General features: G+C 44.6%; 1 protein-coding gene across 1 annotated transcript in view; it reads right to left on the bottom strand.

The window, feature by feature from the left end:
* Positions 1–21,337, bottom strand: part of YY1 (YY1 transcription factor) — a 46,813-nt gene that overhangs the window by 2,852 nt on the left and 22,624 nt on the right. Inside the window, exons 2-4 of the mRNA XM_056546745.1 lie at positions 10,184–10,346; positions 6,485–6,545; positions 369–527 (exon numbers count right to left, since the gene is read on the bottom strand). Coding sequence (XP_056402720.1) covers positions 369–527; positions 6,485–6,545; positions 10,184–10,346 — 383 coding nt within the window. The remainder of the gene's footprint in view (positions 1–368; positions 528–6,484; positions 6,546–10,183; positions 10,347–21,337) is intronic.

Raw genomic sequence — 21,337 nt, 5'->3', positions numbered from 1 at the left:
GTCCACAGTGCTCTCTGCTGACACCTCTGTCCATGTCAGGAATTGTTCAGAGTAGCATAGGTTTGCAATGGGGATTTTCTCCTGCTCTGGACAGTTCCTGATACGGGCATCAGGTGTCAGCAGATAATAAATAAACCATTATACTGCTGCCAACATTCAGCAGTTTTGCTAGAAAACGTAAACAGAGACTATAAAAGCAGTGGCCTTCAAACTGTGGCCCTCCAGATGTTGCAAAACTACAATTTCCAGCAGGCCCGGACAGCCAACGGCTGTCCGGGCATGCTGGGAGTTGTAGTTTTGCAACATCTGGAGGGCCACAGTTTGAAGACCGCTGCTATAAAGCCATCATAACATAATAGGGTAAATACCTGAAATGGTTTCTCGCCAGTATGAACCAGCTGGTGTCTCTTAAGTTTCGAGCTTTCGACAAAGGCTTTTCCACATTCTGCACAGACGTGTACCCTCGGACCATGTGTGTGTAAGTGTTTCCTCATTGCAGAGTTATCCCTGAACATCTTTGTACATCCCTGAAAGAGAAAAAGGACAGAGCAGCTAGGTAAGAGCAGTCGGAGAAGGCCTGATATGGAGTATTTCCCCGTACAAAGTACAGTGATCCCCCGACCTATGATCATTTTAACATACGATGGCCAATCAGAGGCCATCACATGGTGAAGGCAGCATCAACATGCGATGCTTTTGTATGTCGAGGCCATTGCATAAACGGCTATCCGGCAATGCAGACTGCTTCAGCTGCCGCCGGATAGCCATTTAATGTGCTCCGTGTGCTCTGGTGAGTGTCACTCACCTGTCCCCGGCGTTCCGGACCGTCCTCTTCATGCTCCGCTGCATGGCCGTCGCTCCCCATCGTCATCACGTCATCCAATAGGCGTGGTGTGCGCAGCGCTAACGGCGATGGAGAGCGATGATCCAGGGCAGCCGTGATTGTTCGGAGCGGAGGGGGACACCCCGGGGACAGGCGAGTATATCTTTCTATATTATTGCACCGATCCCTCAACATACGATGGATTCAAGTAACGATTGTTCATTTGGAACAAATTAGCATCGTATGTTGAGGGATCACTGCACATATAAGCGCCAATTATATTAGCCAATCCTTTTCGATTATTGTGGTGTGCCAACTTAATCCTGACATAGGAGATCAGGTAAAGAAAAATCAGGTATGCTAAACTTTAGTAGTCAAGGAAGATAAGAGGGGTCTGTCAGCAACGTATCCCCCTCCCCCCATTGATTTTATGTGCACATTCAGCCAAACAAGTAGACCGCTACTGAAGTTTGAAAACATGCACCCAAGAGCAGAGTAGCCAAGTAATAAGTCACTGAGAAAGGCTAGGTTCACACTGCCATTGGCATCCATTCAGCCCTTTTTTTCTCTCTCTCTCTTCTGGAGCTCAACGGACCCTGAAACGGGTCGGAAGCAAACGGCTACTGCCGGGTCCCGACGGACCCCATTCACTTGCATGGTGTCTGTCGGTGATATGGTAATTTCACAGTAATTAAAGGGGTACTCCAGTGGATTTTTTTTTTTTTTTTTTTTTATGAACTGTTGCCAGAAAGTTATAAACAGATTTGTAAATGACTTCTATAAAAAAATCTTTACCCTTCCAGTACTTTTTAGCAGCTGTATGCTACAGAGGAAATTCTTCTCTTTTTTTTAATTTCTTTTAGTCCTGTCCACAGTGCTCTCTGCTGACACCTGATGCATGTATCAGGAACTGTCCAGAGCTGGAGAAAATCCCCATAGCAAACCTATGCTGCTCTGGACAGTTCCTGATATGGGATATCAGGTGTCAGCAGAGAGCACTGTGGACAAGACAAATAAGAAATTTAAAAAGAAAAGAATTTCCTCTGCAGCATACAGCTGCTAATAAGTACTGGAAGGGTAAAGATTTTTTAATAGAAGTCATTTACAAATCTGTTTAACTTTTTGGCACCAGTTCACTTAAAAAAAATAAAAAAAAATATAAGTTTTCCACCAGAGTACCCCTTTAACTCCAGTCAAGTCAAAAAGAAAGGTAAGTATTTCCTCAAAATAAACTAACTATAACTTCAGTATACATTTTTACATATTGTGTTTGTCAAGCACTAATATTCTTTAATCCGGATATTTCTAGGTTACTGAAGTACAATCAATAGCATTTCATTTAAACTATTATTGACGAGTACATATAGTTTATACAAGAGCTCAATGTTTCCAGTACCGACCCCTTTTTCAAGCCTTCTGCAGTTCCCCCTGTCATGTTGGATATCAGCATCTGTGCCAAACCCTGACTGGTGACCAACAATTCTTCGCTCATCACTGTGCGGAGATTATCACAATTTCGGTGTTTTGTTGGTCCACCTTCTTAAGCACCGACCACAGGTTCTAAATTGAGTTTTATGGCCTTGGACCCAAAAAGGAGGAGATTTTTTTTTTGTTCTTAACATAAAATCCTTTTCTCGGAGGATCCATTGGGGGACACAGACCTTGGGTGTATGCTGTTGTTGCTAGGAGGCTTGACACTATGGAAAACAAAAAAAAAGTCGGCTCTTCCAAGCTGCATATACCCCCCTACAGAGCCTGAGGTAAATCAGTTTAGTCCCAGAGCAGTAGGAGAGGACCGAAAGGCAGAAAACCAAGACCAGTCCGAGGTACTAACCACAGAACAAAAAATAACTGAACACACCCTCGGACAGGTAACCAAACCAGGAACACCAAAAGGGTGGGAGCTGTGTCCCCCAATGGATCTTCAGAATCTCACGATTGTGCTGCGGGTGTGGCCCAATGACTGAATACAACAGTGGCCTCCAACTGGCGGACCACCAGATGTTGCAAAACTACAACTCCCAGCATGCCCGGACAGCCAACGGCTGTCCGGGCATGCTGGGAGTTGTAGTTTTGCAACATCTGGAGGTCCGCAGGTTGGAGACCACTGGAATACAAGAACCACAACTGCTTCAGATTCCTTGAACAGTACTGATCACGGCCTCTGAAGGGTTAGTGGCGGGCATCAGCATGGTCGCTGATGTCCGCCATTACCGGTGTAATTGCTTCATAGTCTGAATGCCCCTTAGGACATAAATGGCCATTCTCAGGGCACCAGGACGTACATTTACACCTGATGTATCCTCAATGGATCCTCAGAGAAAAGGAGATTTTTTGTTCTTTCCGTAAAATCCTTTTCTCTATCGGTTCCATTGGGACTTACCAAAGCCGTCCCTAGGGTGGGCACAGAAAACAATCAGGGGGCAGGCTGGACCACCGCCGCCGCCTGCAACACCTTACGGCCCCCAGATCTGGGAAACCCCAGACCAGCGTCTGCCTCCTGCAGACACTAAGCTAAAACGGATTACCTCAGGCTCTGTAGGCGTATATCCTGCTGGGAAGAGCCGACCTTTTTGGTTTCCATAGTGTCAAGTCTCCTAGCAACAACAGCATATACCCAAGGTTTGTGTCCCCACCAATGGAGCAGATAGAGACATGTTTATGTTTTGTTCATTGAGCCACTTAGCTATCACTTTTGTCTTGTGAGCCGGTCTCCATCATGGTAGATAAAGCTTTGGTCATCTCCAAATTGTTCCTGGATGATTGGAGAATTTGCTCTTGGAGGAAGATTAGATTAAGTGCCAGGACGTCTCCTGAAGAGGATTCCGCTGCAGGACGGGTTCAGCACCAGTTCAGCGCTTGTTCAGGAATGGCAGCAAAGAAGCCACCTCCCTCCAAGAAAACCAAAGACAGATGACATTCAGTCTATAAGGATTGGGGTGAAGTCATTTCTCTGATGAAGCCGTCACACTGTTTGGGACATCCGGAAGAATTCTTGTTCGGAGAAGAAAGGTGACGCCGAGTCCTGCGTCATCCTACAGTAAAGCCTCCTGAGACCTTTCATGTTTGGGGTGGCTTCTCATCCAAGGTAATGGACTCTCTGACAATATTCCCTCAGAACATTGAATAAAGAACAATATCTACCCATCCTCCAAGAGCAACTTCTCCAACCATCCAGGAGCGATTGGTGATGTACAAAGCCTTATCCAGCATCATGGAGACCGTGTCACAAGGAAGAAGTGGCTACAAAACTTTTGGGTCAATGGCCACAAAACTATCCAGATCTCAATCCCATTAACAACCTGAGGTCAATTCTCAAATGGGTGGGGAAAAAAAAAATACAGAAATCGTGATAAATTCTGCACAGAGATGCGGTAAGAATAAAAGGTCAGGAATTGGACCAGAAACTGATATCCAGCCTGACAGAGGGAACTAAAAAAAATAAATAAATAAATGAGAGAGGGATCCACAGTGGATAGAGATTATATCTATCTATCTATATACATATATACATACACACACACAGTGATCCCTCAACTTACAATGGCCTCAATATACAATGGTCTTTTCTGGACCATTGTAACTTGAAACCAGACTTAACATACAATGCTCCAGACAGTCCAGATCTGTGAGACGTGTCACAACTGGAGGAACTGACCAATCAGAATGGGCATTCACACCTGTACTACTGAAGTGCATGCACTGACTAGTGTCTGCTAGCGCACCCTACAGTACAGGGAGGTATTACGTGTTCTGTACTCTTTACCTGTGCCTGTGGCTGCTCCTTTTGACACCAGGTAAGGGCGGCTACATTTTGCGTGTACTGTACAGGACCCTGAAGAAGCTCCTTTCCTCTATATAGACCAGTCTTTCCCAACCAGGGTGCCTCCAGCTGTTGCAAAACTACAACTCAATTTAGCCAAACAACAAAAACGGCAAAACAATACGTGCCGTATGTAGGTCCCGGGGGTACCAATATATAGCCAAAAACAAAGAGACCCACAATACTAATATTATTTCAAAAAGTATAACAATCTTTATTAGACAATAAAAAACAACAGTTTTAAAAAATTAGTAAAAGGCAGAGGATGACCTTACGCAGGAAACAGGTGCCAGTGGACCTGGTATGGGTAATGTAGGTATTCAGTCAAGAGCATACATAATATAAGGCTGGCGTAGCTGCATGTTTATGATATCGTAACAATAGATATAATATCTAACATATATTGATGTAATATAGGGAGCAGCAATGCAATATACCCAACATAAATAGGAAATACCTAAAAGAGACTACCTGTCATATACCCAAAGGCCAGGAGCACCAAGCACCAACACCCCAACGCACGTTTCGCGTATGGGGGCCCCCTGACGAAGCCCATACGCGAAACGTGCGTTGGGGTGTTGGTGCTTGGTGCTCCTGGCCTTTGGGTATATGACAGGTAGTCTTTTTTAGGTATTTCCTATTTATGTCTGTTGTATCGCATTGCTGCTCCCTATGTTACCTCAATGTATGTTAGATATTATATCTATTGTTACGATATCATAAACATGCAGCTACGCCAGCCTTATATTATGTATGCTCTTGACTGAATACCTACATTACCCATACCAGGTCCACTGGCACCTGTTTCCTGCGTAAGGTCATCCTCTGCCTTTTACTAATTTTTTAAAACTGTTGTTTTTTATTGTCTAATAAAGATTGTTATACTTTTTGAAATAATATTAGGATTGTGGGTCTCTGTTTTTGGCTATAAAACTACAACTCCCAGCATGCCCGGACAGCCAAAGGCACCTTGGTTGGGAAACACTGACATAGACAGTGATTACAGCTTATTTTTCTTTAATCCTCACTTTTTCCTATTTTTGGATGACATTTTGGGGCTTCAGAACCAATTACCAGGTTTCCATAGAGTTATGGTCTCAACATACAATGGTTTCAACATACAATGGTTGTCCTGGAACCAATTAATATTGTAACTTGAGGGGGGGGGTGTGTGTGTGTATATATATATATATATGTATATATATATATATATATATATATATATATATATATATATATATATATATATATATATATATATCTGTGTGTATGTATTTTATTTCACATTTTTATTTTAATAAACTTGATGTATTCAACAATAAAAGTGTAAAAACTTATGAAATGCTTAAAAACTGTACTTTATCCATAGAAACATCTGACTAGCAGAAAAATGAAAGTTTGATTCAGTGTCAAAACTTTTGGCTATGGCTGTACAATAAAATGAGAGACATATAGAAGGAACCAGTAAAAGGGAATCCTGAAAAGTAAAAGATTTGTAGAAGAGATTGCTACAATTGTCCAATAGAGCTGAAGGAGGACTGCAGACGTCCATATGCTGCGGCAAAACTACCACCTATGAATATACCCTTGAAGAATCACCATGAAGAAAATAATCTAGTGTACACCACTTTAGCAGCGTTGTCCCTTATGGAAAGGTCACATGTGTGGTTCGGAGAAGCCGCCAGTCACTTCCCAGGTTCAGACAGTCAAACCCTTCCACAAGAGACAAATCTTCTTAAAACATATTAACACCTTTCCACATACCCTATAACAGCATTTAGACATTATGGAGTACAGACATCCGCTAAACCCCTGACAATGATCAGGTTTAGACTTACCTTGTGGGGGCAGGCAATCGTCCTTGGAGCATCGTCTTCTTTGATTTTTCTTGGCTTCATTCTTCAAAGGGAAAAAAAAGTGCATTGTACATGATCAAAGTAGAAGCGGGGGTCAAATATAAATAATAAGGGTGGGGGGGGGGGTCACACATAGCACACCCGCAGACTTTTAGCTGCAGAATCCCACAAACGGATTACGTTGCTACCCAATAAAGTCAATGAGTTCCGCTACGGAAAAGCCATAGCAGAAAATCTGCAAGCCAATTGTAAGCTGCAGAACACCAGCTGCAGGTGAGCTACGCGACATTCTATCATGAAGGGTGAAAAAATTCTCCCCGGTATGGATGACACTGGCCAAAACTGTGCAGTAAGAGGTTGATAAGATTTAGTCTAAAGCAGTGGTCTCAAACTGTGGCCCTCCGGATGTTGCAAAACTTCAACTCCTGTATGCCCAGACAGCCAATGGCTTTGTACAGGAGCCCCATAGCTTCACCCTAGGACCTTACTGGGCTTCCGGCCAGGCCGAGGACGAAGTCAAACTGCAGAATCTAAAGCAGTCTTTCCCAGCCAGGGTGCCTCCAGCTGTTGAAAAACTTCAACTCTCAGCATGCCCCGACAGCCATTGGCTGTCCGGGCATGCTGAGAGTTGAAGTTTTGCAACAGCTGGAGGCACCACACGGTGACTGCTGCAGAATCTTAAAGGGGTACTCCAGTGGAAAACGTTTTTTGTAAATTACAGATTTGTAAATTACTTCTATTAAAAAAAATCTTAATCCTTCCAGTACTTATCAGCTGCTGTATGCTCCACAGGAAGTTGTGTAGTTCTTTCCAGTCTGACCACAGTGCTCTCTGCAGACACCTCTGTCCATGTCAGGAACTGTCCAGAGCAGGAGAGGTTTGCTATGGGAATTTGCTCCTACACTGGACAGTTCCTGACATGGACAGTGGTGTCAGCAGAGAGCACTGTGGTCAGAAAGAAAAGAACTACACAACTTCCTGAGGAGCATACAGCAGCTGAAAAGTACTGGAATGATTCAGATTTCTTAATAGAATTGCTCTGTGGCTGATGATGGGCGATGCAGGGGACGGAGTATAATGACGTATCGGTCCCATAGACTTGCATAGAGGGGGCGGAGCCGTGACCTCACGATTCTCTGTTCCCTGTATCGCCCGTCATCAGCTTCAAAGCGATCCTCGCTCTGTGCAGCTGAGAAACGGGGGAGCTGCAGGAGAGATCGCAGGGGTCCTGCATCTTATCCCCTATCCTTTGGATAGGGGATAAGATGTCTACGGGCGGAATACCCTTTAAAGGAAGAAAAATAAAAAATATATGTTTACAGTTCCCCTATTCTAAACCCTTATTTTTTCTGTATACAGGGCTGTATGAGGGCTCATTATTTTGCATTGTGATCTGTAGTTTTTAACGGTACTTTTGCATAAGTGTGACATTTTTTTCGGGGATGTTTGGTGACCAAAAATCTGCAATTTTAGACTTTTTTTAAAAAAGACATTTTAAATAATATTTTAAAAGATTAAACATTTAAGCACACAGCGATACCAAATATGTTTATTCATTTTTAATATACAATTATAGCAATCTTAGAATTGCTATTACTGTTCCGTGCTATGCATTGGCGATCTATTTGTATAGCCTGTCTGTGTGGGCCGACTACACAAAAAGATCCATGGAGTGGCGAGACCTCCGGCCGCATTATTCATTCTTCAGAATCTCACGATCGTGCTGCGGGTGGCCCAATGACAGAATACAACAGTGGCCTCCAACTGGCGGACCACCAGATGTTGCAAAACTACAACTCCCAGCATGCCCGGACAGCCAACGGCTGTCCGGGCATGCTGGGAGTTGTAGTTTTGCAACATCTGGAGGTTCACAGGTTGGAGACCATTGGAATACAAGAACCACAACTGCTTCAGATTGCTTGAACAGTACTGATCACGGCATCTGAAGGGTTAGTGGCGGGCATCAGCATAGTCGCTGATGTCCGCCATTACCGGTGTAATTGCTTCATAGTCTGAATGCCCCTTAGGACATAAATGGACATTCTCAGGGCACCAGGACATACATTTACACCTGATATCATTAAGTGGTTAACTAATTTCTTTTAAAGGGTACCTCTCATCAAAAAAACTTTTGATATATTATAGATTAATGTATGCAGAATAACTTTACAATAGCATGTTATTAAAAAAATATGCTTCTTTCTATTTAATTTTCCACTTTGAAGAAATGACCACTAGGGGTCTCCCTACCAGTCCAGGCAGCAAGCATTTCAGACTCATGCTGGAGTCCTAAACACTACGAGCTGCCAGTCTGCTTTGTTCACAAAGGAGAACACTCCGAGCTGCCAGCCTGCTTTGTTCACAGCCTGTTTGGCTGTGAACAAAGCAGGCTGGCAGCTCTGAGTGTTTAGGACTCCAGCATGAGTCAGAAATGCTTGCTGCCAGGACTGATCGGGTAAAATACAATAGAAAGAAGCATATTTTTTTATTAACATGCTATTGGAAAGTTATTCAACATTCATTAATCTAAAATATATCAAAAGTTTATTTGATGAGAGGTACCCTTTAACCACTAAAAGGAAAATCTGAGGGTACTGATGCAGGAAGGGCAGTAAAAAAGGACAAGCAAATTTCCACTTTTGGAGGAATATTTTCTGACCCAGTTGGGCCCTTGCCAGCTCACAACACCCCCCCCCCCCCCCCAGGAAAGTCAACTTAATCCTTATCCACAGGATAGGAAGTAACAGTCTGATCGCAGCGGTCCGACCACAGGGACCGCCAGGATCTCCTATACGGGTCCCTTCAACTTACCCGTCTACAGGGAGCTAGGGCCTCCACCCTTGGAGTAGGAATGATGGCCCAATCAGATAATCAATGCTATCACGTGGTCTCAGCGGTCAGACCTCTACAATCAGACACTTAACCCACATCTCGTGGATAGGAAATAAGTTGACTTACCCGGAGTTCCCCTTTTAAGGGTAAAATCACACAACCTGCTGCAGCCATTTAGGTAACTATATGACTGAACGCAGTATCCCGCTTGGCAGCAGATCCTGCACATGTGAACATAACCTAAGGATGTATTTTCATCCCCTATCCATAGGCTATAGGATAACAAGCTGATCACTGTGGTGTTCAGCCTCTGGGACCTGCCACCAATCCTAAGAACAGGGACATCATTTTCCCCGGAGTAAACAATAGGGTCCCAGCGACCAGATCCCCACCAATCAGCTTGTTATTCCATAGGGATGAGCGAACTTACAGTAAATTTGATTCGTCACGAACTTCTCGGCTCGGCAGTTGATGACTTATCCTGCATGAATTAGTTCAGCTTTCAGGTGCTCTGGTGGGCTGGAAAAGGTGGATACAGTCCTAGGAAAGAGTCTCTTAGGACTGTATCCACCTTTTCCAGCCCACCGGAGCACCTGAAAGCTGAACTAATTTATGCAGGATAAGTCATCAACTGCCAAGCCGAGAAGTTCGTGACGAATCGAATTTACTGTAAGTTCGCTCATCTCTATTATTCCATATCCTATATAGAAGGATAACATCTTGAGATGGGAAAGGTGCAGTTAGAAGTCAATTTCCAAGATGCAACAATCCCCAACTAATGATACTTCTATGTTTTTACAATTTAATACAGTTTTACCATTCTAAAGAATTCTATGGAAGAACAAATACCTTGCAAATTCAGCCAATTGCTTAGGATCAGACAGGTCGATGCCTGGTATTCCCCCAGGTGGGAGTTTCTTTCCCGTCATGTATTCGGAGTAATCGGGTGGAGAGTTTTCACCAATGATCTGTTCTTCCACCACTGTTTCATGGTCAATGTCCTTCTTATCATCTGTAGGAAAGCAGAAGATGAACCATATTACTTCAAGGACCCAAATAATGTGCAAAAACCCCCAAGTAATCTGGAGGAGTCACCTGGTACTGCGCTGTAAGGATCCCGAGGGACAGAGCCGTGGGAAGAGACCTTCTGCCTGATCTAATGTGCTCTCATATCCAGATAACAGGGAACACCGCATCAACAATAAACAGTATGTTGTCAGGCGCCAACCTCCCCCCCCCCCTTCATCTACCAATCTATTTTGTCATCTGGGCTTATAACATTTTATACAACTTCTGACATGATGAAGAGACCTGGTGGAGGTCCGACAGCTGGGACCCGCACCTAGTCCAGAAGGTCAGCGAGGGAAAGCCAACCTAAGTATAGATCATCAATATAGATAGAAAACATTTTTTCTATGGAAAAGTGTACCTTCAGCTGTTGTATAACTACAACTCCCAGCTTGCACAATCAGCTAAAGTGCATGCTGGGAGTTGTAGTGGTGCATCTGCTGGTTGCATAACTACAACTCCCAGCATGCCTGTTGGCTGTCGGTGACTGCTGAGAGTTGTAGTTTTGCAACAGCTGAAGGCACACTGAGTTAAGTAGCAAACCAGTGTGTCTCCAGCTGTTGCATAACTACAATCCCCAGCATCCCCAGCCAAAGTAGTATGCCTCCAGCTGTAGCATAACTACAAGACCCAGCATGCCCTTCCGCTGTCCGTACATGCTGGGGGTTGTAGCTTTTGCAACAGCTGAAGGCACACTGGTTGCAAAACACTGAGTTTGTTACCAAACTCGGTGTTTCACAACCAGTGTGCCTCCAGCTGTTGCAAAACTACAACTCCCAGCATGCACTGATAGACCGATCGTACATGCTGGGAGTTCTAGTTTTGCAACAGCTGGATGTTTCTTCCCCCCAATGTGAATGTACAGGGTACACTCACATGGGCGGAGGTTTACAGTAAGTATCCGGCTGCAAGTTTGAGCTGCGGCAAATTTTCTGCCGCAGCTCAAACTGCCAGCGAGAAACTACTGTGAACCCCCGCCCGTGTGACTGTACCCTAAAAACACTACACTAGACTAACACAAAATAAAATAAAAAAGTAAAAAACACTACATATACACATACCCCTACACAGCCCCCCTCCCCAATAAAAATGAAAAACGTCTGGTACGCCAGTTTCCAAAACGGAGCCTCCAGCTGTTGCAAAACTACAACTCCTAGCATGCACTGAAAGACCATACATGCTGGGAGTTGTAGTTTTGCAACAGCTGGAGGCACACTGGTAAAAAAAAACAAAAAAAAACACTGCTGTATAAGGTAATAAGGCACCACGCACTTCGCCACATATGTTCTGCATTCGCACATCCATCAGGAACTCTCCAGCACTAGGCCGGTATGCAGAACAGACTCCCATCACAGACCTACAATAAAGTGTGAACAAAGCCTAAACCCGACTGTCACATGACCCCATGCAGAGTCCTGACTCACCGTATCCTGGAGGGTTATGATTAGGAACACCAACATATAGCCTTAGGTTTACACTTGCAGCCCATGACGCCACATCACACTCGCCCAGAAGCAAAACAACATTTCACAAGGATCAAGCAGGGAAGAGTCCGGGCTGTGAAGCAACAGGACAAAGGTCCCGGGGACGCGGTGTTTGCAAGTCACACGCAGTTTCTAAAGGTGACATCAGATCAGTGATTGCCAACCAGTCTGCCTGCAACTATTGCAGAACTATAACTCCCAGCACGTCCAGACTGCAAAAGGCTGCCCGTGCATGCTGGGAACTGTAGTTTTGCAACAGCAGGAGGCACACTGGTTAGGAAACCTTGCATCAGATGAACATAAAGCCTGACTGTGCAGGGAAATAAGAGTATAGCTGGATTTTTATATGGCCGACCCTTTGTTTTCCCAGGAGAATAAAGCTGCCAGGTGTCCTAAAGCAGATTCTCTCTTCCCTTAAAGGGGTACTCCGGTGAAAACCTTTTTTCTTTTAAATCAACTGGTGCCAGAAAGTTAAACAGATTTGTAAATTACTTCTATTAAAAAATCTTAATCCTTCCTGTACTCATTAGCTGCTGAATACTACAGAGGCAATTCTTTTCTTTTTGGAATTCTCTCTGATGACATCACGAGCACAGTGCTCTTTGCTGACGTCATTATAATAATAATAACTATTTATTGTTGTCCTTAGTGGGATTTGAACCCAAGGCCCCAGCACTGAGCCACCATGCTGCCCTTAGGATACATCTGCTATGCACGGTTGCTAACATGGACAGAGATGTCAGCAGAGAGCACTGTGCTCGTGATGTCATCAGTGTTCCCAAAAGCATGGTATTTCCTCTGTAGCATTCAGCAGCTAATAAGTACTGGAAGGATTAAGATTAGAAGTAATTTACAAATATGTTTAACTTTCTGCCACCAGTTGATTTAAAAGAAAAAAGGTTTTCACCAGAGTACCCCTTCAAAGGACATCCGTAGTGTAAAATACCTTAGCCCCTATCCGAAGGATAGGTGATAAATTATAGATCGCGGGGGTCTGGGCGCTGGGACCCCCCCCCCCCCCCCCACGATCTCCTGTACGGGGAAGCAGCATTCTGCTGGAAGGGGTGGCGTGTCCGTCCTCGTATTGAGGGGGCGCTTCAGCCACCACTTCATGCAGGGACAAAAGCTCCCTTCCAGCAGAATGCCGGGGCTCCGTAAAGGAAATCGCAGGGGGTCCCAGCGCCTGGACTCCCGCAATCTATAACTTATCGCCTATCCTTCATTTTACACTACAGATGTCCTTTAAGACATGAATGATCACATGGACAAAATCAGTGAGGTTTTTACCTAAAAAAAAAAAAAAAATCATTTGATTTCAATTACATAGAAAAAAATAAAAGAAGAAAAGCAGAATGGGATAGAAGTGGTTTATAAACATGTGCGTTTCGATGAGCCTTACTGCAGTAAATGTGATGGAATTTAATCTGTCATTTAAAAAAAAAAAAAAAGAAAAGAAAAAAAAGTCACAGGGACATGTCAGAAGTTTTGATGGGTAGGGGTCTCATTGCTGAGACCCGCACTGTTCAGGAGAACAAGAGGGGAGAAGCATACAGTAGTGCGCTTCACTCCCCAGCTCTCAGTCTGTCTTTCTACCCAATAGTTTTATAATGAAGCAGAAAGACTAAGATCACCAAGAGCAGGGTAGTAAAGTGCTAAAGTGCCCCCTTCCTCCACACTCCTTCTCCTGATCAGTGGGGGGTGTAAGCACAGACCCCAACCGATCAAAACATGTTAAAGATTCCTTTTAAATGGCAGACACTGTAAAACTGGCAAAAAACAAGGACTTCATCATTTATTTAAAAAAATAAATGTGATGCGTCATAGTGACCTCAGACGTTCTGATGGGTGGGGGTCTGGGTGCTGAGCCACCAGTCACTATTACACAGAGGCAGAAGTGCTCGGCTTCTGGCAGTGTACATACTTTTAGAGCAACTGTGTAACATACACTTGGCTATTTAAAGGGGTACTCCGGTGGAAAACTTTTTTTTTTATTAACTGGTGTCAAAAAGTTAAACAATTTTGTAAATTACTTCTATTTAAAAATCTTAATCCTTCCAGTACTTACCAGCTGATGTATGCTTTTGGAAGTTCTTTTCTTTTTGAATTTCTTTCCAGTCTGACCACAGTGTTCTCTGCGGACACCTCTGTCCATGTGAGGAACTGTCCAGAGAAGGAGCAAATCCCCATAGCAAACCTCTCCTGCTCTGGACAGTTCTAGAGATCGACCGATATTGATTTTTTTTTACCGATAATATATTAACTTTGTAGCCGATAACATACTGATATTCCAGTATAAGTTATCGGCTACTAAATAGAAGTAATTTATAAATCTGCTTAACTTTCTGGCACCAGTTGATAAAAAATAAAAATTGTTTTCCACCGGAGTACGCCTTTAAAGGGAACCAATCATCAGATTTTACCCTATATAATGCTTGGCAAAGCGTTATATAGGGTAAAATCTTTATTTTCACCATTCCCGGGGGACGCTCCTGCCCCCAGGGATGGTGAAGATATGAAGTTATAAACTAGTCACCGCCGTAAGTAGTCACCTGGGCGGGGCGCTCTTCTCACCTACTCCCGTTCTTCGGCCGGGAGAGACGCCACCTCTGCTTGATTGATGGGCAGCGTCATCACTCTGCTCCGTCTGTTCAGTGAGCGGAACAATGACGCGGCCCGTCAATCAAGCGGAGGGGGCGTCTCTCCCGGCCGAAGAACGGGAGTAGATGAGAAGAGCGCCCCGCCCAGGTGACTACTTACGGCGGCGGCGGTGACTAGTTTATAACTTCATATCTTCACCATCCCTGGGGGCAGGAGCGTCCCCCGGGGACGGTGACTGAGGACAACAATTTTACCCTATATAACGCTTTGCCAAGCATTATATAGGGTAAAATCTGATGATTGGTTCCCTTTAATGAGAAATGATGAGAAAAAACAAGGCGCAGTCCTCTGCTAAGCACTTCAGCTACTTTTAGCTATGTGTAGGAAGTATCCACTCCCATCTCCAACGGCGGACAGCTATAGCCCCCCCATGTAACCCAGCTGCATCGCCTCTCAATACCCCCATCAATGGAGATCTAAAGTTTTTTATAGAATGCTAAGTAGACAGTAACCCTGGCCATAAATATCAAATAAAATAAAAAAAAAAATTAAAAAAAAATTATATATATATATATATATATATATATATATATATATACACACATACACACACATATACATTTTTTTCATTTAATTTTTTTTATTCTGTACGGATTCTGCAAGTTTCCTGCAATAAGAGAGAAACAGAAGCTTCTCCAGGACAACTCTGCAAACACTAATCTCCTGGGGAAAGAAAAATGTTGCCCATACTGAAAGAATCCTCATGGATCCCTTCTCCCCCCTAGTAGCAGAATGAATGAGTACTAATGGGGGTAATGCAATAATGGCAGCAACAGGATGGGCAGAGAAAGCACCATGTTCTGCTACAGGCCTCACAGAATCTAGTATTGACATGTAGCAGCTCATACATTGCAGCACAATGTCTAGGCCATGCTAACAAGGGGTCTTACTTGTAATGCCACCTGGACGGCTTGGGGGACATTCGCTGTCCAAACCCCACAGACCTGTCTACGCAGAAACACGGTAGGGGGTCAGAGTCTCCTCCAATGAGTCTGGGACAGTGGACAGCAAAAAAAAGGACCTCCAGATGTTGCGAAACTCTCGGCATACTCTCCACAACCTGTTGCTTTCTGGCTGTTGCAAAACTGCAACTTCCAGCACAAGCCTTGTCCTGCTCACATAGAGCTGAGGGTCTGTTACACTTGTGGCCAAGCTAGAGAATACACCATCAATCTCTTTCCTGCCCTGATAGTTTGTTGCAATGTATCAGCCCCGAGTCCAAACGCATTAGTTCACAGGGCAGCGTTTTCCAAATCGTGTTCCTCCAGCTGTTGCAAAACTACAACTCCCAGCATGTCCGGACAGCCGAAGGCTGTCCGGGCATGCTGGGAATTGTAGTTTTGCAACAGCTGGAGGCACTCTGTTAGAGAAACATTGATCTAATCATGTGTATGAATGAAGGCTGTCCTGGCATGCCGGGAGATGTAGTTTTGCAACAGCTGGAGGTACTCTGGTAGAGAAACACAATGTAATCATGTGTATGGATGAAGGCCGTCCGGGCATACCGGGAGATGTAGTTTTGCAACAGCTGGAGGCACTCTGGTAGAGAAACACAATGTAATCATGTGTATGGATGAAGGCCGTCCGGGCATGCTGGGCGATGTAGATTTGCAACAGCTGGAGGCACTCTGGTAGAGAAACACTGATCTAATCAGGTGTATGGATAAAGGCTGTCCGGGCATGCCAGGGAGATGTAGTTTTGCAACAGTGGGAGACACCCTGTCATAGGGGGATTGTTTAGACTGGATAAAACGTCAGCAAAACCAGAGCTGTGAGAAGTATTGGGGCCTTCTTCCTCTGTATGGAAACAAATATGCACTGTAGCAGGGCAGAGCCCCCTCCAAAAAGTCTAGAACCGTGGTCTCCAAACTGTGGACCTCCGGTTTGGAGATCTCTGACATAGAATTACTGCTCGGGCCGGCTGGCTAGTATCTGGACATTGTATGTGCTAGGTCCAAGAACTGAAGAGGAATCTGGTGGCAGCTAGTATACCTCCTGTCTGGAAACTACAGAAGTTTTAGGGGGTCTGAGGTCCAAATTCTGGGGTCCACTTGCCCTAAACTATGAAGTCTGCAATATGACAAGAAGTGGATATGTTTGTGTTCAGCTCGGACCCCCACCTCCCCTGAGCCGCATACAGGCTTGGAGCACACAGCTCTTGTCAATGTATCACAATGTGTTTGCCAGAACCTTTAGGCTGGGTTCACACCACGTTTTTGCAATACAGTTACCATATCAGGTTTTTGATGAAAACGGGATTCCTTAAAACCGGACTAAACTATCAGAACGAGTGTAAAAAATTGAACCCGTATACAGTTAAAAAAACCGTATACAGTTTGAAAATTTATGTCCTATTGCATCCGTTTTTTAAAAAGAAAATTAACAAGTTTTTAACTTTTCACTCCATTATGAATAAAGTTTCAGTTGTTTGATTGAAATTTGCATATGTGTAGAGATGAGCGAACTTACAGTAAATTCGATTCGTCACGAACTTCTCGGCTCGGCAGTTGCTGACTTTTCGTGCATAAATTAGTTCCGCTTTCCGGTGCTCTGGTGGGCTGGAAAAGGTGGATACAGTCCTAGAAAAGAGTCTCCTAGGACTGTATCCATCTTTTCCAGCCCACGGGAGCACCTGAAAGCTGAACTAATTTATGCAGGATAAGTCATCAACTACCGAGCCGAGAAGTTCGCGACAAATCGAATTTACTGTAAGTTGGCTCATCTCTATTGAAAACGTATACGGGAACTGTATTGCAAAAACGTGGTGTGAACGCAGCCTTATACTCGTGTTATTTCAGGCGCTATAGCTGTACGTCTCTCCGCTCTATTACCGCTACCAGAAAATACAAGGGACACAAGGTTCTGTCCTTGTAACGTCTTCTATGGAAACTGCAATGACACGTAAAACTACACCTACGTATCTCGTTCATTTAGGTATGGCTGTTTTCACACTGAATTAACCCCTTAGGACGCAGCAGTTTCAATAATTGCTCACATTCTAATACTTAACACTTTTCCACCTACAGAGCCATATGGGGGCTTGTTTTTGCAGGACTAATTTTACTTTGTAATAGACTTCCCGTCATTTCACTGTAAAACATACTGCGAAAGGCTGATGTACTGCCTGTCACAGCTATCTGACGGCATCATGCTGAAATCAGGACGCCAGCATACACTGTGGAAGACAGCGGTAGGCTTCGTTCATTTCCATGGCCAAAAAAAAAAGTCACCGCCGTTCAAGCCGATTTGGGATAGTTTATTGGGACTCAATAACATACTGTAATGGACAGAAAAAACCTGTGAACCCAGCTATCCCCCCCGACAGATCTCCTGTATAGGGCCGCGGCAGTCCGCGCCGCACCGACCCCCGCAGGAAGCCGCAGCAGACACGCCCCCTTCATGTGTCTATGGGATAGATGGAAGGGGCATGTCTGCCACCGCATCATGCAGAGGATGGAACAACCCCTTTTTGAGGACTGCTGCAGCCCCGCAGAGGAGATCGAGGGGAGTCCCAGCAATCGGACCCCCAGCAATCTATAACTTCCCCCCCCCCCTCTATCCTTCGGATTCCACTACAAAATTCCTTTAAAAACCTTTAAAACAAATCTGTTACAGTAGATTGGTCACAATAGCAGCAGAGGCCTAGTAATGGCAGTCAGTTTTGACAGCAGCATCTAAGCCAGTGTTTTCCAACCAGGGTGCCTCCAGCTGTTGCAAAACTACAACTCCCAGCATGCCCAGACAGCCTTTGGACCAGTTATCAGTGTTTCCCAACCAGGGTACCTCCAGCTGTTGCAAAACTACAACTCCCAGCATGCCCGGACAGCCGTTGGACCAGTTATCAGTGTGTCCCAACCAGAGTGCCTCCAGCTGTTGCAAAACTACAACTCCCAGCATGCCCGGACAGCCGTTGGCTGTCCGGGCATGCTGGGAGTTGTAGTTTTGCAACAGCTGGAGGCACCCTGGTTGGGACACACTGATCTAAGCAGTTAACTTACGTAGAGATTAGTGGCGATTTTAGCCCTAAAACAAAAGGCTTATCAAAACTTGACACATCTGGGTGACATGTCCAAAGTAAAAAAATAAAAAATAAATTTATATTTATATATATATACATATATACATGCATATATATATATATACATACATACATATATACATACATATATATATACATATATACATATATATATATACATATATACATACATATATACATACATACATATATATATACATATATATATACATATATACATATATATATACATACATACATACATATATACATACATATATACATACATACATATATACATACATATATACATACATATATACATACATACATACATATATATATATATATACACACACACACTGCTTGGAGAAGGACACAGCCCAGCATTCAGTCCATCAGATCATGTAAAACAATTGCCCAGCCATACGCTTCTCCTGGTTATATCTAGAGCAGTGTTTCCCATACAGGATGCCTCCAGCTGTTGCAAAACTACAATTCCCATTTGTAGTTTTGCAGCAGCTGGAGGCACCCTGGTTGGGAAACACTGCTCTAGATAATAGATATCAAAACTTTTCACTTGCCAGAAGTTTTTTTTATAATTAAAGGACAGTAACATTTTAAATAGCTGGCACTGGAGCTCGCCTGTGCAGTCTATGGAAGGTGAATGTCAGTCACTCCATAACACTATTAACACATTGATGGCTGATACATATTGTCCCAGTGCACGCAGTACACGGACCCTATTTACCCGCAGAGTCCTTTTGGCCTTTGTTCAGGTTTGCTGGTAGGAATAGCGCGGGTCTATATTGATTCCATTGAGCTGGATAACAAAAGTAAACATATGCCTTGTGGTAAAAAAAAAGTGTCCTCCTATGGGACCCTAGTATGACAGATGTCCCTAAGTGGCATCCGTCATAGATATAAGTCAGAGGTATACATTGGGGGCTGGCCTGATGCATCTGACGGACAACACTGACACAGTATGAAATTAGTCTTATATAGAAGCCAGACTTTCTTGCGTAAGAAAAAAAAAGAAAAGCAGCAAAAGCTAAGAGAGACTTCTACTCTTTTAACCTCTTAAGGACCAAGGATGTCCGGGGACGTCCTGGCACCCTGGTATTTCTCCGGCCTCTGCCACCCGCCGGGCAGAGATCGGAACGGCATTCCTGCTGAAATCCTTCAGCAGGCATGCCCTGCAAATGCCGAGGGGGGGGGGGGGTCATTAGATCCCCCCATGTCGGCGATCGGCGCAAATCGCGAGAGAATTTACACTTTCGATTTGCGCCGATTCCGGGTCATACGGGTCTATGGTGAACCGGAATAGAAGGGGGATCACGGTTGTCCATGACACCAGGATCCCCCTGTAGAGATAGGAGTGAGGTGGCAGAGGTGCCACCCCTCCTATCGGTAGTTTAGACGCGACCACCAATAGCAGATCTGGGGCGGGGGGCTTTACTTTCGGTTTCCCCGTTCTGCCCACCCACAATAGGCGGGGCAGGACGGGGAAACTGACAGGCACCGGGCGCCAAAGTCCACTCACCCATCGGCAACGGGCGACACAAAACTACAAGTCACAAAACTACAACAACTCACAGGAGGCTGTAGAGCAGTGGTCTTCAAACAGTGGACCTCCAGCTGTTACAAAACTACATATGCCATCATGCCCGGACAACCAAAGACAGTCCAGTCATGCTGCGAGTTGCAGATTTGCAACATATGGAGGTCCACGGTTTGGAGACCACTGCTGTAGAGCCTCAAGGTGAGGGATCACTGGTTCCCCATAAAGGTGCGTTCACACTGAGTAATTCAAGAGGAATTTACTCGAGTAATTCCTCTTGAATTCTCCGCTCCAAATGAATGCTCATCCCCTCTGCCCATTGACTTTAATGTTTCTTCTGCTGTCCTGTCCAAACTGCGGAAATTCTGCTAACGGGATTCCGACGCTGAACTCCTTTCCGCTTGAAGAACGAACAAGTTCATTCTTCAAGCGGAATCCGCGAGCAGAATCCAATAGAAGTCAATGGTTAAAAAAAATAATTCCGCCCGACCTTGTTTTCACGCGGAACCCAGAAAGGTAGAATTGAATGGCCTCCTCCTTCATCCCTCCATGTGGAAATTCCACTTGATGGATAAAGGGACAGAAGGCAACAATTTCCTGACACTGGAATTCTTCAGTGTGAATGCAGCACAAGACCCAGAGTGGACGACACCAATACAACCATCACTACAAATGCAACATGTGAACAGAACAGAAACTCATCCTGGTGCAATATGAATGTTGGGGATCATAGGAACCTCCTGACCAGGAGTCTTCATTCAGATGAGCGGATTTACAGGGTATTATACGCTGCAGATCCACCGCTGAAGGTCCTCTTTATGGTGCCTTTACATGTGCCTGCTTGGAGCGGCAATACGCCACTACATGCAGACACACTGAATCGATGTGCGAGTTGCCGAGCATGCACAGTGCACTCACATCGCGGCCGCTCCCCCTGCTCAATGAGCTTGGCCGAGAGCTGCCGCGATGTTTAAGTATACTGTGCAAGCGCGCGGCGTCTCACATCGCAGTGTGTAGACTCGTAGCAGCGTATTGCCGCTCCGAGCAGGCACAATATAGGAGGTCCTTCAGCGGCGTATCCGCAGCAAAATACGTGCAGAAAATCCGCTGGTCTGAACGTACCCTTATGCTGAATCTCCAGTTTCGGAAACCTCCGGGTTTCCGGGAGTTAGGACGTGACGTCACGCCCCCTCCATTCATGTCTATGGGAGGGG

Source organism: Hyla sarda, chromosome 11 (assembly GCF_029499605.1).
Source record: "Hyla sarda isolate aHylSar1 chromosome 11, aHylSar1.hap1, whole genome shotgun sequence".
Lineage (NCBI taxonomy): Eukaryota > Metazoa > Chordata > Amphibia > Anura > Hylidae > Hyla > Hyla sarda.
Note: the sequence above shows the minus strand (reverse complement) of the source record. Positions and strands in the feature narration are given on the sequence as shown.